This window comes from Anthonomus grandis, chromosome 1 (assembly GCF_022605725.1).
Source record: "Anthonomus grandis grandis chromosome 1, icAntGran1.3, whole genome shotgun sequence".
Lineage (NCBI taxonomy): Eukaryota > Metazoa > Arthropoda > Insecta > Coleoptera > Curculionidae > Anthonomus > Anthonomus grandis.
The window spans coordinates 54,251,393-54,263,552 of NC_065546.1; the positions used below are offsets into that span (position 1 = coordinate 54,251,393).

The 12,160-nt window shown below is 35.6% G+C and overlaps 1 protein-coding gene across 1 annotated transcript; it reads left to right on the forward strand.

Annotated features, from left to right (window-relative positions):
• Nucleotides 1-273: 273 nt before the first annotated feature.
• On the forward strand, nt 274-12,156 carry LOC126745833 (transmembrane protein 104 homolog). Its single transcript, XM_050453857.1, has 3 exons — nt 274-524; nt 4,344-4,553; nt 4,613-12,156. The coding sequence occupies exons 1-3, from the start codon at nt 495-497 to the stop codon at nt 5,771-5,773; spliced, it is 1,401 nt and encodes a 466-aa protein (XP_050309814.1). The 5' UTR covers nt 274-494; the 3' UTR covers nt 5,774-12,156.
• The last annotated feature ends 4 nt before the right edge of the window (nt 12,157-12,160 follow it).

The following is a 12,160-nucleotide window of genomic DNA, read 5'->3' on the forward strand; positions in this document are numbered from 1 at the left end:
CAAAGTCAATTTGTCATTTGTCAATGTCATGCTTGCTGACAGCATTCTGTGCCGCCAAGTTCCGATATTTTTAATATAAATAAAAAAAAACAGCGAAAAAATGTCTTTTAGTCTTTTATTATTTTAAAAGATAAATTTATATTATGATAAAGATTTTTAAAAAGTTCATAAAAAATATATTAGGTGATAATATTGTGGTTCGCGATGCTGTCTGCACGTTTGGATGACAACAGCAAGTTTGAGGTTATGTTAGCCAATCTAACGTCACTTGTATTTACATAAATTTCTATTTCCAAACAAAGCAGCCAAGTCAATGTTTTTTTAACTAATAAATCATTGATAAAACAAATGTAATAAATATATTGTTTAAAAATAGGAGGCAACGTTGGCAGAAATTCCTTAATGTAATGTTGTCAAATAAATTAAACATGTAAGCTAGTTCAAGCTTTCCAGTTCATTAGTTTGCTTTATTAAGAGAACGAGAGGGCCACAAGATGCCTGAAATGGACCAATACCCCCCTTGGGTAAGTTTAATTATTTATTTATTACATACGGAATAACTCCATTAACAGCATAAAATTACAATATCAAAATCTGTGAAAACATGATTCTGACTTATTAAGTTCGGATAATCAACAAATACAAATACAGCTTCTAAGATATGATGAACCCTAAGTGGAGGTAAAGAGAAGCCTGCAACAAAGCTTGGTCCTGTAGGCTATCAAAATTCTCCAGAATTTTAAGTCATCAGTTAACATAAGCATTTGCTTGTCCTAAAACAGGCAGATATATCATTAACAAGAATGCTAAAAAGTAAAGAAGACATATGGTCACCTTGAGGAACACCTGAACCGACTTTAATTTTCCTTAACGTCGACCAGATAGATAGTTATTCATCTATTCAAGAAACTTTACATAAAAACCCATCATTATCAGTTTCTGCAGAAGAATTTCACAATCAACACAATTGAATGCCTTGAAGAAATCTGTACATAAGGCATCAATCGGTTTGCAGTTCTCCAATTAATTAATGATATCTCACTGATAGTAAGCTAACTTTGTTTTTGTGAATCTTTTACTCTAAAAACCATGTTGTGATTCTGATAATAAGCCCTCACATAACCAAGAGAGTTGTTTGGCCACAAGACAATCAGAAAGTTTGTGTATTGCAGATGGAATGCAAATGCTACGATAGATTTCTATATTTTCTCATTGGCTATTTTTGAATGGAGGAACAGTTTAGCTTTCTTTCCAGGCAGTTGGAAACTTGGAAGATTTTAAGGATTTATTAAACAAAATAAACAAAGGCATAGCAATAGTACAGACACACTTTTTTGGTAGAAAGTTAGGAATTCCATCTGGCCCAGCAGCAAGTTTATTAGGCACAATACCTATACCCTCAAAAACATCAGTAATCAAGATTACAGACGAATTAAGACTGACACACATGTTGGAATCAATTATTATGCTATCTGGTGCATAAAACTGATTTGAATTATATGAATAAACCTTCGAAATATGTCATAAATAAATTAGCCATATTTTGACCATTTGAATCTTCCTGGTCATGATAAAAGAGGGAGCTGCGTAAACCATGACTTAAGAGCTTGTCATTAATTGCTTCCAAAAGGATTTTCGATTATTCTTTAAGTTAGCATCCACCCTAGATATATATACTTGTTAAAACAAATGTCAGACAACTGTTAGGAAAAATTGATCACCATCTAAATTATTTTTAATATAATTTTCAATATACTAAGAGAATGAACATGTTTTTTCTTTTATTCAAATTCAAAATATAGTTTGTTAAGCAACAAAATAAACATTTGTTGTTGTGAACAAACCTGCATAAACCAAAAAAAAATAAAACAAAATTAAAATGATATAAAATGAAGTGCTGATAAAACTTGAAGCTAGGATAAAACACAATCAAACTTATACCAGTAGGAACTAAATACATTAAAAGGTATCATTACAATATTCTGCAATATCACAGTAGGGTCTTACAATGAGCAATTGCCTGAGTTACTTTTTAAATCTATGAGCCTGAGAAATCTGTCTTATTCTGATAGGCAAATGGCTAAAAAGTTGATAACTATTATATTAAACAGTCATGCACCAGGGCCGATCTGGGAATGGGCAATGGCACCCTATATGTCTGCCTTGTGGAGTAAAAAGACAAATCCTGACTCAAACTGCCACCATGTATTAAAGATACTGTTTCAAGTATAAAGAGACACTGAAATGTTAAAGTTTTGTCCACAACAAAGAGAGGTACATGGTCAACGGTTTCATCCTCCTCACAGCACCATCGGCATTCCGGGTTGTCCGCAATACCGATAGTATGGAGATGGCTTCTTAAGTGCCAGTGACCGGTTAAAAGACCTGTCCCTAGCCGAATTTCGCGTCTTTTTAGGCGTAGTAGATTTTTGGTGAGACAGGCAGAGGGCCCACCTATGTGCGCTTTGACCTGTCTCATACCAGGGGACCCAGTCCATCTTCGGTGGGTCCATTTGTCCAGCAGACCCTTCATTGACGCGACCGCAATGCATTTGGCGATACCAACTATGGGTTCCCGACCCATCGGCACATTCGCGGATCCCAGTCTGCCAAGAGAGTCCGCTTTCTCATTACCTGCATGGCCTGCGTGGCCAGGTATCCAGACGAGCTGGACCCTGCAGCCAACCTGCACTAGTTTTTTCAGGACTTATGCACTCTAGTACAAGCTTGGAGCTTACCTAGCCTTAATGGCAGCTCTGCTGTCCGAGCATATTGATACGACTGTATTGCGGTGTCCGCAGCTTAGGATTTTCTGTCCGCATTTTAATACTTCGGCCTGGAAGACAGTGGCGTGCTGCCCCAGCGAGTATGCCCTACTGCTATGTGGGTAGTGTTGTGAGCAATGGAACCCGTTTATTCTCGAAGAACGTTCGCGAACGTTCACGACTTTTTTCGTGACGTTTATTCTCAAGAGCATGAATCCGAACGTTCCCCAAAAATGTGAACGTTCCCATAGCGTTAACGTTTGGTGTCGGTTTTCGGCAGTAACGGTCCTTTATCCTAGGATAGTTCGGAGGAGACTTCCTAAATAGGTTGTTTGAAAGTTTAACTTAATAAATAGAACATAAATAAACACAAACATTTTTAATTTCAGATATTTTCCTAATATGTTTCCTTTGCATTTTTTGCATTTATGCTCGTATGTGCTGAAAATTCTCGTTCGTGCTCGTTCATGCTCGAGGAACGTTCTCGAAAAATAATTTCTCTAGCATTTTACAACACTATATGTGGGATCCCATCACAAAGCCCTGATCCAGCTCTGTTATTCATTCTGGAGCCATCTGTGTACCAGATGGTCCCCCTATTTAGCAATGCAGGTCTGTTAGAATGCTGCCGCTCCTCTCCAGCTGCAATGTGCGTCACGAATCCCTCGCAGTCCACAGTCACTGGAGCCATGCAGTCACTGCCCATCAGAAGGAGAGGACATTCCTGTATGGCCCGTGACCAAATTTTTGCGTGACGTATAGCCTGTACGCAGTCCTCATTGCCTCGAATCGCACAACGAGGTCCAAACATATCCCATATTGTAAATGGGATTCAATTAGTGCAAAATATGCCTGTTTAGTCATACCTTTATCTCACTCATAGGAGATTATCCTAATTGCAAAACAGTTTGTTGTAAGTTTTTTACCCAGTTGTTAAATATGTTGTTGAAATTTTAGTTTGTTATCTTTTTGAATGCCTAAGAATTTAATATCTGATGTACTGCTTAACAATTGGTTTCCTAAATAAACTGGTCCCAAGTCACATTTAAATGAGATAATTTTGGTTTTTGAGGCATTAAAACAAAGTTTATTTGAATCGCACCAAGTCTTAATTAGAGGCAGGTCATTATTAACAATTTTTTGCCAGGATATGCTCATCCACAGGACAGTAGCATCAGCCGCGCACAAAGTAAATATCCCCAAAATTGTAGGTTCATAAAATCGTTAACATAAAACAAAAATAAAATTGGGCCAAGAACCGAACCCTGAGGTACACCATCGTTCAAGGTTTGCTGGATAGAAGAAGCACCATCAAAACATGTGTTAATTTTCTGAGATCAGAAGTGAACCATTTAGAAAAGGTTGATGCCCGGAGTTCTTTTTGAATCCACAAAGAAAGCAGTAACTATGAAAAGTATTTCATAAAACAAACCTGTTGCTAAATTAATGTCCTCACTAAGACAATCCCCTAAGCGAAAAAAGGGGCCAGAAAGCTCTATGTAGTTTCTACTTCTGAAATCATACAAAAAATCATCATACACAAGTTAAATCAACGAAGTAACCATCACATTATTCCAGGTGGGCCTTATTTACATCTTCAATCTGATCGTTGGAACTGGGGCCCTGACACTTCCGGCTGCTTTCGCGGACGCAGGTTGGCTTTTTAGCACCATTGCCGTGATGGTTCTATGCTTTGTTAGCTTTATCACCATTACTTTCGTTATTGAAAGTATGGCTTGTGCCAACGCAACGATTCAGTGGAGGAAGATTCAAGAACACAAGGTGGATGTGAGTAGTGGTCTCTCATTAAAATCAACTGATTTATTTAAATAATTTTGTATTTTCAGGAAAGTGAGGCTCTATTGAACACTGACTCAGATGGTAGTACTGTGCTCGACAATTCAAGGCCCTGCTTTAACTTGAACCATAAAGTTGAACTTGGGGAGATGGCTTCCCTGTATCTAAGTAAGAGTGGTCACATGTTGTTTTTTATAACCCTTTGTATTTATCTTTTTGGGGATTTAACTATATATGTGGCTGCCTCAGGTAAGACTTTGGTAAATTTAAGTTGTACCGGGACCAACAGTTCTGAAAACTTCACAGAGCCTTGCTGGGAAGACTCTGAAGTAACAAGAATGGACATGTATAGGATTTACGTGGTCTTATTCGGTCTGCTGGTCGGGCCTTTTACGTATTTTAATGTGCAAAAAACGAAATATTTGCAGTTTTTCACTATCAGTATCAGATGGATAGCTTTTACCATTATGGTGACCCTTGCTTGTGTCAGATTAATAAATAATGGCCAGCAGGGACACCCCAGTTTAATAAACGTGGCGGAGATTCCCGCCTTGGCGGGCTCCAGTGTTTACAGTTTCATGTGCCACCACTCTCTGCCCGGCCTCTTAGCCCCCATATCAAATAAAAACCGAATTATACAAAAAGTCAGTGTGGATCTGGTGCTGATTTGTGGCTTTTACTTGCTACTCTCCCTTACCGGTTCTTTCGCTTTTAAATCCATCGACGTGTTGTATTCGTTAAATTTCATGCCGGCACACGACTCCGGGACTTTTATGAAAACGATTGGAACGTTTTTGGCCGCCTTCCCATTATTTCCCATGACCGCCAGTTTCCCAATAATCGCCATCACGATGCAAGGCAACTTGAAACATTTATGTTTCGAGCCGCACACCCTCGAAAGGCGGGGATTTTTGGTGCGGCGACTGTTGTTTCCCAGTTTGGCGATTTTTCCGCCCCTCATTACCGCCCTGTCCACGCACAACTTGAAGGGTTTAATCGAGATTACCGGGTCTTATGTGGGGGTGGCGGTGCAGTACATAATTCCCGCCCTACTGGTGTGGAACGCGCGCAAGTATTGTTCGAAGTATTTAAAGTGTAATGTGCACAGATATTCTAGTCCCTTTAGGCATTTTGGGTGGTTTCTTTTTGTACTTTTATGGTCTTTTTTGTGTATAGTGTTTGTCACTGTTGATTTGATTTTAGATCATTAAAATGATGTTAGGTTAGAGATTAAGTATACAGGGAGTTTCATATATGCAGTACTGCTGTAGATTCTTTGTTTTAGAGACTAAAGCAAGAAATTTTTATAGTGGCATCTCATATATGTTTAATACTTCAAGAGCCCCCTCTATACTTTATTTTAGGGTAGTGTGTACAGCTGTAAAACATTTATATGGTGATTTTCAGATTAATTTATAGAGGAAAAAATGTAATTATGGGCTACCATTATTGGTTTTTTCTTATTACCAATTTATTCATAATACTTTGGTTACTCGTTTCGTCTGCAAAAGGGAATACAACTAACCTAATAATAATAATATTAATATTCTTTAACGAAAAGATTCTAATCACAAAGCAACGTCAACTTTATTCTGGTGATAGTTTAACCCCTTCAGACCCAATTTTTTTTTCACTAACAAAAATTTTTTTTTTTTGGTTGTTAGAAGGGTACAAAAAGGTAAAAACTCATAAAAAACTCAAATTTTAATTTTTTGTTTTTAAAAATATTTAGTGTACATTAGATACATGTGGTCCAAAACACCAAGTAAAAACTTAAAAAATTACTTATATGTATACAAATAAAATTGTTTACCTATATTCTAGGATTTATAGGAAATTTTGTAAAACAATTCTTCCTTTCATAAGGCATAAATGCACTATACATTTTTGACAAAACGCATGTGTTCTTCCTTTGCAACCAACTAATTTGCATTTAGTTGCTTCTTTAGATTCATCAGTGGAAGATGATCAATATTGTCAAATTGAATTTCTGTTAAAGGTCGTTTTTCAACTTCTTTCTGCTCGTGCATGTGGTACAGGCGATGAAGATGACGAAGACGGTCTCCCTCTTTTACTGACATTAATTGGTTTGGAATAATAAATCAAGCTTTCAGAAATGCTAATCATCTAATCATTGATCTAAAATGATTGATTCGTCATGCAATTGATTGGTCTCTCGTGAGTGGCCTTAGCTTGCACAATTTATCTGGCATGTCCAAAGCTTCATTATCTGCAAAATGAATAAATCGACTAACTTGTAAAAAACGATCCCTTCTCATTGCTTCGTGTATACCATTTTATTTCGAATATCTCCTAATAACTGCGCTTTGACGTACATTATATGCGCTTACAAGTAATATTGCAAGAAAAATTCATAGTTCGTCTACAGCAATTTGAGGATCTGGACAACTTATGTACAGCGCATAGTTAGATGTTTTCTTTACGGTTTAATCTAGTAATTCCTCTGAAAAGTTCAAAAATTTGAGTGTTAAATATATGGGTGGATTTCTTTTATTTAAATAAATAAATAAATAACGCTTTTATTTAAGTATTTCTTTGTACATACAATGCAAAAACATATGAAAATGTGCACTCACATCATATGCACAAAAATTAGCGCAACTGGCAAAGTTTAGCCTCCTGGCCATTCTTCCACTCAACCAATTCGCCGGATATTAAGTTCACCATCTTTAAATATGAACAGAGAAAGGCCAATAGAATGCTTTTAAGAGATACCACTGAGGATAAAACAGTTTTTTACCAAACAAAACAATATAACATGCAGTACATATATACATATAATATATCTGTCACTAAAAATCTACTGCACATCTAATAAATACCTCTTGTACTTAGACCTTAAATGAAGCTCTCAGAGCAACAAGGTACCTTGGTACCAAGGTAATTTTGTGGGCTTTTGATGTTTCTTTTTTAATTTTGTGTTCCAAGTGCGGCCCAAAAATTCTCTATTGGGTTCAAATCAGGTGATCGGTATGGCCAATTCAATACTTTAAATTTTTTCAGATGGCAACAAGTTCCTCTCCATACCTAAATTTTTCTGTTTTTATATAAATTGCTTATTGGACACAGATTGTTGAGATTTTTCAAGATTTTGCTTACTTACCATTATTTTAGATTCAGATAGTCATTCAAGCTCACTATCAGTTATATAGTAATCTCAGTATGCTATACTCATTTGAACTAAAATGACTTTCAGACAAATTGTCTGACCACTTTTATTGGCATTGTTAAATAATTTTTATCTCGTAAAGAGCGATTATGCACAGCCTCCCTATAAATTAGTTTTTTAAACAAATATACTGATTGTTGACACGTATTTAGTATTCTAGAAAATAGAGTCAAATTAAAATTATACCAGTTATCACACTTAAGCCAACCCATCTCTTTTATATTTTCCAAGACATGATTGAATTTTCTTCATTTATAAACAAATCTACAGTATGTATTCTGAACGTATTGTATCCGTTTTTTATTTACAACATGTAAGAATGGATAATATATTATGAAAAAATACAAATTAATAGACATAATTTAATTTGATGCTTTTTCTTCTACCTCTTGAAAATTCTCTGATTCTGTCACGATAAATCATTTTCAAAGTCTCTTTCTTTCATCTTAGAACATTGAAAGGATAGAATTAGTATTGTCTGTAGAACTACGGGCAGTTTGTTTGCTGGCAATTCAATTGTCCTTTAATAAAATATTCCTTTTTTTGGGGTCACAATGTTATAGACCAGAATCTGCACTGCAAAAATCTGAATTTGTAAAGAGAATTATTGAAGAATGCGCTAAAACGTAGCCTCCTATTCAAGAAATCAAAGCTTTCCATGCTATTTTTATTAATTAAATGCGTTTATTTATGTGATTTGGTTTTTTTCTTCTTACGGGCTTATTTATCAACCGATTTAAAAAATAATCATATCAAATTGTACAGAAAAAAAATCTGTATGTCAAAAGTGGCCAAGAACGTGGTATTTAAAAAAATAAAATAAATGCCAAAATTACTGGCTTGGACATTTTAAGTAACGGTGTTAAAGATTTAAATATTTTATAATTTAAATGAAAACGATTTTTCCATGATTACTCGATTAACAATTAACTTTCAACGCATAAAGTGAGTGTCAAACCGAAGTGAGTGTGTTAAACCGAAAGTGATGAAAAACAACTGAATATGTCAAAAGATGCTCTTATAACAATTCCATCAATATACCAAATTATTTATACATAAAAAAATGTATTTTATTTTAAGAACACACTTGGATATATTGCAATGCAACGACCCTTGTCACGCCTGTCAAAGGATATAACTGGAAAATAGTACGCGACTACGCATGTTAAAATGTACATAGTTGCTATGTTAACCCTCTAATGCATACATTTATTTCTGCATTAAAGAAATTATTTTTGTATAATTTTGTTATTTAAAACATAAATCTAATAATATAAACTTACTTAGACGTCTCTTTCATCCCCTTGCTGTCCGATAAAAACAGGACGCCTTGAGGCGGACCGGTTTATTACCGCTATATTGTGTTATGAAATAATATAGAAAAATGCTTTTATTTTTTATTATGAAAATCAAAGAAACAGGATTTGGTTGGAGAGTTACATAAACTTAAATTACATTTTAGACAAAATGCTTGAGTTGCTGACGTACATTTTGGAAATTTACACTGTTTTTTACCTGATCGATCACGGAATATGCACCAATGTCCTACTTGATCGAATCGAACGTCTTCTGTTGGTAGGTATGCTCGCTTTTTTAGCACAGGTGATGATCTGGGGGACGAAGAGGATGGTCGACCAACGCTTCTTTTACGTCCGATTTATCCATAATTGCAAATCGATTCAGCCACAATCGACCTAAAAACTGGTAACTCGATTTTTTCTTTTTCAGAGTGAATGCGGTGGTACAATAGTACGAATTTACGATCGCGACGTCTATAAGATGATACAAGATGCGGTTGGACCATTTGCGAGTTTTCATCCGAATGTGATATTCTATCTCCCTATTAGTCCATCCATTAAATCCACACCTCCCATGTATCTATTGTATTCTTTGATAATTTCTGGACAATCAATTTCGTAGTATCTTTTCTCTTTTCTATCCCAGCGAGCTGACTTTATAACTTCATTTGCGTACGTAGAGGCAAAATTTTTTGTCCCAGCGTAAGAAGATATAAGTCGAACAGTCTTGGTGTCATGCCACAAAACAGAGGTTATATCAATACCAAATGCATTTCCTATATATTCTTCCGAATAACCTCTTTCCACTTTTTTTTTGCTATTTCAGCATCACTTGATAACTTACAATTGGGTACACGATTTGGGCGCACAGTGCCTAATGAGTAAATACCTCTACTTCGGAGATAAACAACTAGGCCTAGAGACGTGTAAGGTTTATCAAAATAAACGATGTGGTTTACAAAATTTGGAATATGGATGCCCCAGATTTGGAGAGTTTGAAGGAATTATATTATCTCCTGCACCAGTATATATTTCAAAAGCATACGAAAAGCCTAAAGAATCACAAAAGGGAAAACATTTTAAACCCCACTTATGCGGTTTATTAGGTAGATATTGCCTAAGAGGGCTTCCAGTCATTTTTGTTGCGCACATTTGTTCATCCACGCAAAGTCTTGGAAGCATTGGTACGGATACATTGTTAAAATGTGTTATGAGGGGCCGAACCTTATACAAACTGTCTTATTCTGGTCTACCTTTGCCAGGCATCGTTAAGTTATCGTTGAAATGAAGATACCGTCGAATCTCCTCAAATCGCAACACCGGCATCGTCTGACGAATCCCTTCAAAAGAATGTCTTCCCCAATATGATCTTACATTTGGATAACGATAAACCGACATATATATAAGTATTCCAATATATTGTCGTAGTTCAGTTGCATCTGTAGTGAACTTCGTGAAAATATTTTTTTAGCGTGCATATAAATTAGTCTGTTCGGTCAGATGCAGAAAAAAATTGTCATTCAAAAAGTACCGAACGCAATCAAAGGGAGTGTTTAGATGCTTCAAAGCAGCTGGAAGTTGTTTTTCTCCCCGAAATACGACTTCATTTATGTGTAATTGAAGATTTTTTTTCCTCCAAATAATAGATTTGAATTCCGGCGAATTGTTAGTTATGCCAGTAATATCCCCCGAAAACGTTCCTGTGGTAGGAACTTCTGGCCCATCTTCTTCTTCAGCAGGTTCAGGCGGTCGGACACGATTGGAACGCTTATAAGTTGATTTACGCTTTGAACTAGTAGCACTAGCAAGACGTTTATCTTCTTCAGTGGGTGGTTTAGGTATATTGAAACTAGTACTTGGTTTCGTGCTTGGTTCACTTATTGACGAATTATCAGATGATTGGGCTGGTTGCTCTGGCTCTATTTCTTAAAAGTTGTCTACAACTTCAAAAGATGTTTCATTATGATCGAGTTTTAACTCATCTTCGGCAGTAACCAACTAGCTAGCGTCACTGTCTATATCACCCTCGCTATCAGTGTCGTCAGGAAGACCCTCAATTATGTCAAACGCCTCATCTGATGATATTTTGGAAGTATCAAAATACTTGCGAGATCCAGCCATAACTGAAAATATCGCAAAATCTATTATATGTAATAACGTTTATTTACCAATTTGTAGGAAAATTTATATTAGGCATTGCATATGTCCGCCTGTAGGCGGGTACGCTTGTAGAGGGGCTCTTGGCGGTCCTATTTAATTTTAGCAACAACTAACATAAATTTCTTAAAACAATAAGGTACAAATAACTTACTGATAATTCTCTTAACACCAAAATCCATTTGAAAACAATTTAAAACTTTCCACCAAAATAACAATCACGTACGGACTCGCTTTTTGACCCGATTTCAAATGAAAATTATTTGAACCAGGTGTTGTTTACGTCGATGCAAAAAGTAGGCAACCAAATATACATTAGAATATTGAGTAGAATTTGCCGGAAGGCAAGCATATGCAGTAGCGTTAATAAAAGACATATTTTGGTTTTAAATGGAATTTGAACGTCCGCCTTAAGGCGGGCAGGTGCATTAGAGGGTTAACTGACAGATTATGTATGTGGTATCGGAAATACCGCCCTAACCCATATTGCAAGCCTAGCCCATAATTATATCTTCTCCTCTATATAATGTGCTTCCTTAAAAGTCAATTATTTAAAAGGTGTTCTGTTATCTTATATGACATGTATATACTATGTATGTTCTCTATGTTTATAAGATATTTGAGATGGAATGTATTAGGAAAAATTAGGATATTAAAATAGATACCCTGGGGATGTAAATTTAGTTTAAGGTAATCTTGAAGCACAATTTCCTAGTATTTTCAGTTTTATAAATGTGTTCGCAACAACAGTGTCCTTGCCAACAGTATAAATTCAATTCTTTCCTTATCTGAAGAACTGTGATAGTTTTACTTGAGTTTCTTATTTAATTACCATATCTTCTTGATAGAAAACCTAAATTTAATTTTATACAATATATAGAATAGTCCCGATATATTTTTAAACAACAAAACCTTATCAGTGTTAAATAAAAAAGTATTTTGAACAAAACTTT

What these genes read in the sequence shown, in the direction of transcription:
- LOC126745833 (XM_050453857.1), top strand. Translation starts at nt 495, where the DNA reads ATGCCTGAAATGGACCAATACCCCCCTTGG. An exon ending in TGGACCAATACCCCCCTTGG is followed by an intron (nt 525 to 4,343) that starts GTAAGTTTAATT and finishes ACATTATTCCAG; the next exon opens with GTGGGCCTTATTTACATCTT. An exon ending in TTCAAGAACACAAGGTGGAT is followed by an intron (nt 4,554 to 4,612) that starts GTGAGTAGTGGT and finishes TTGTATTTTCAG; the next exon opens with GAAAGTGAGGCTCTATTGAA.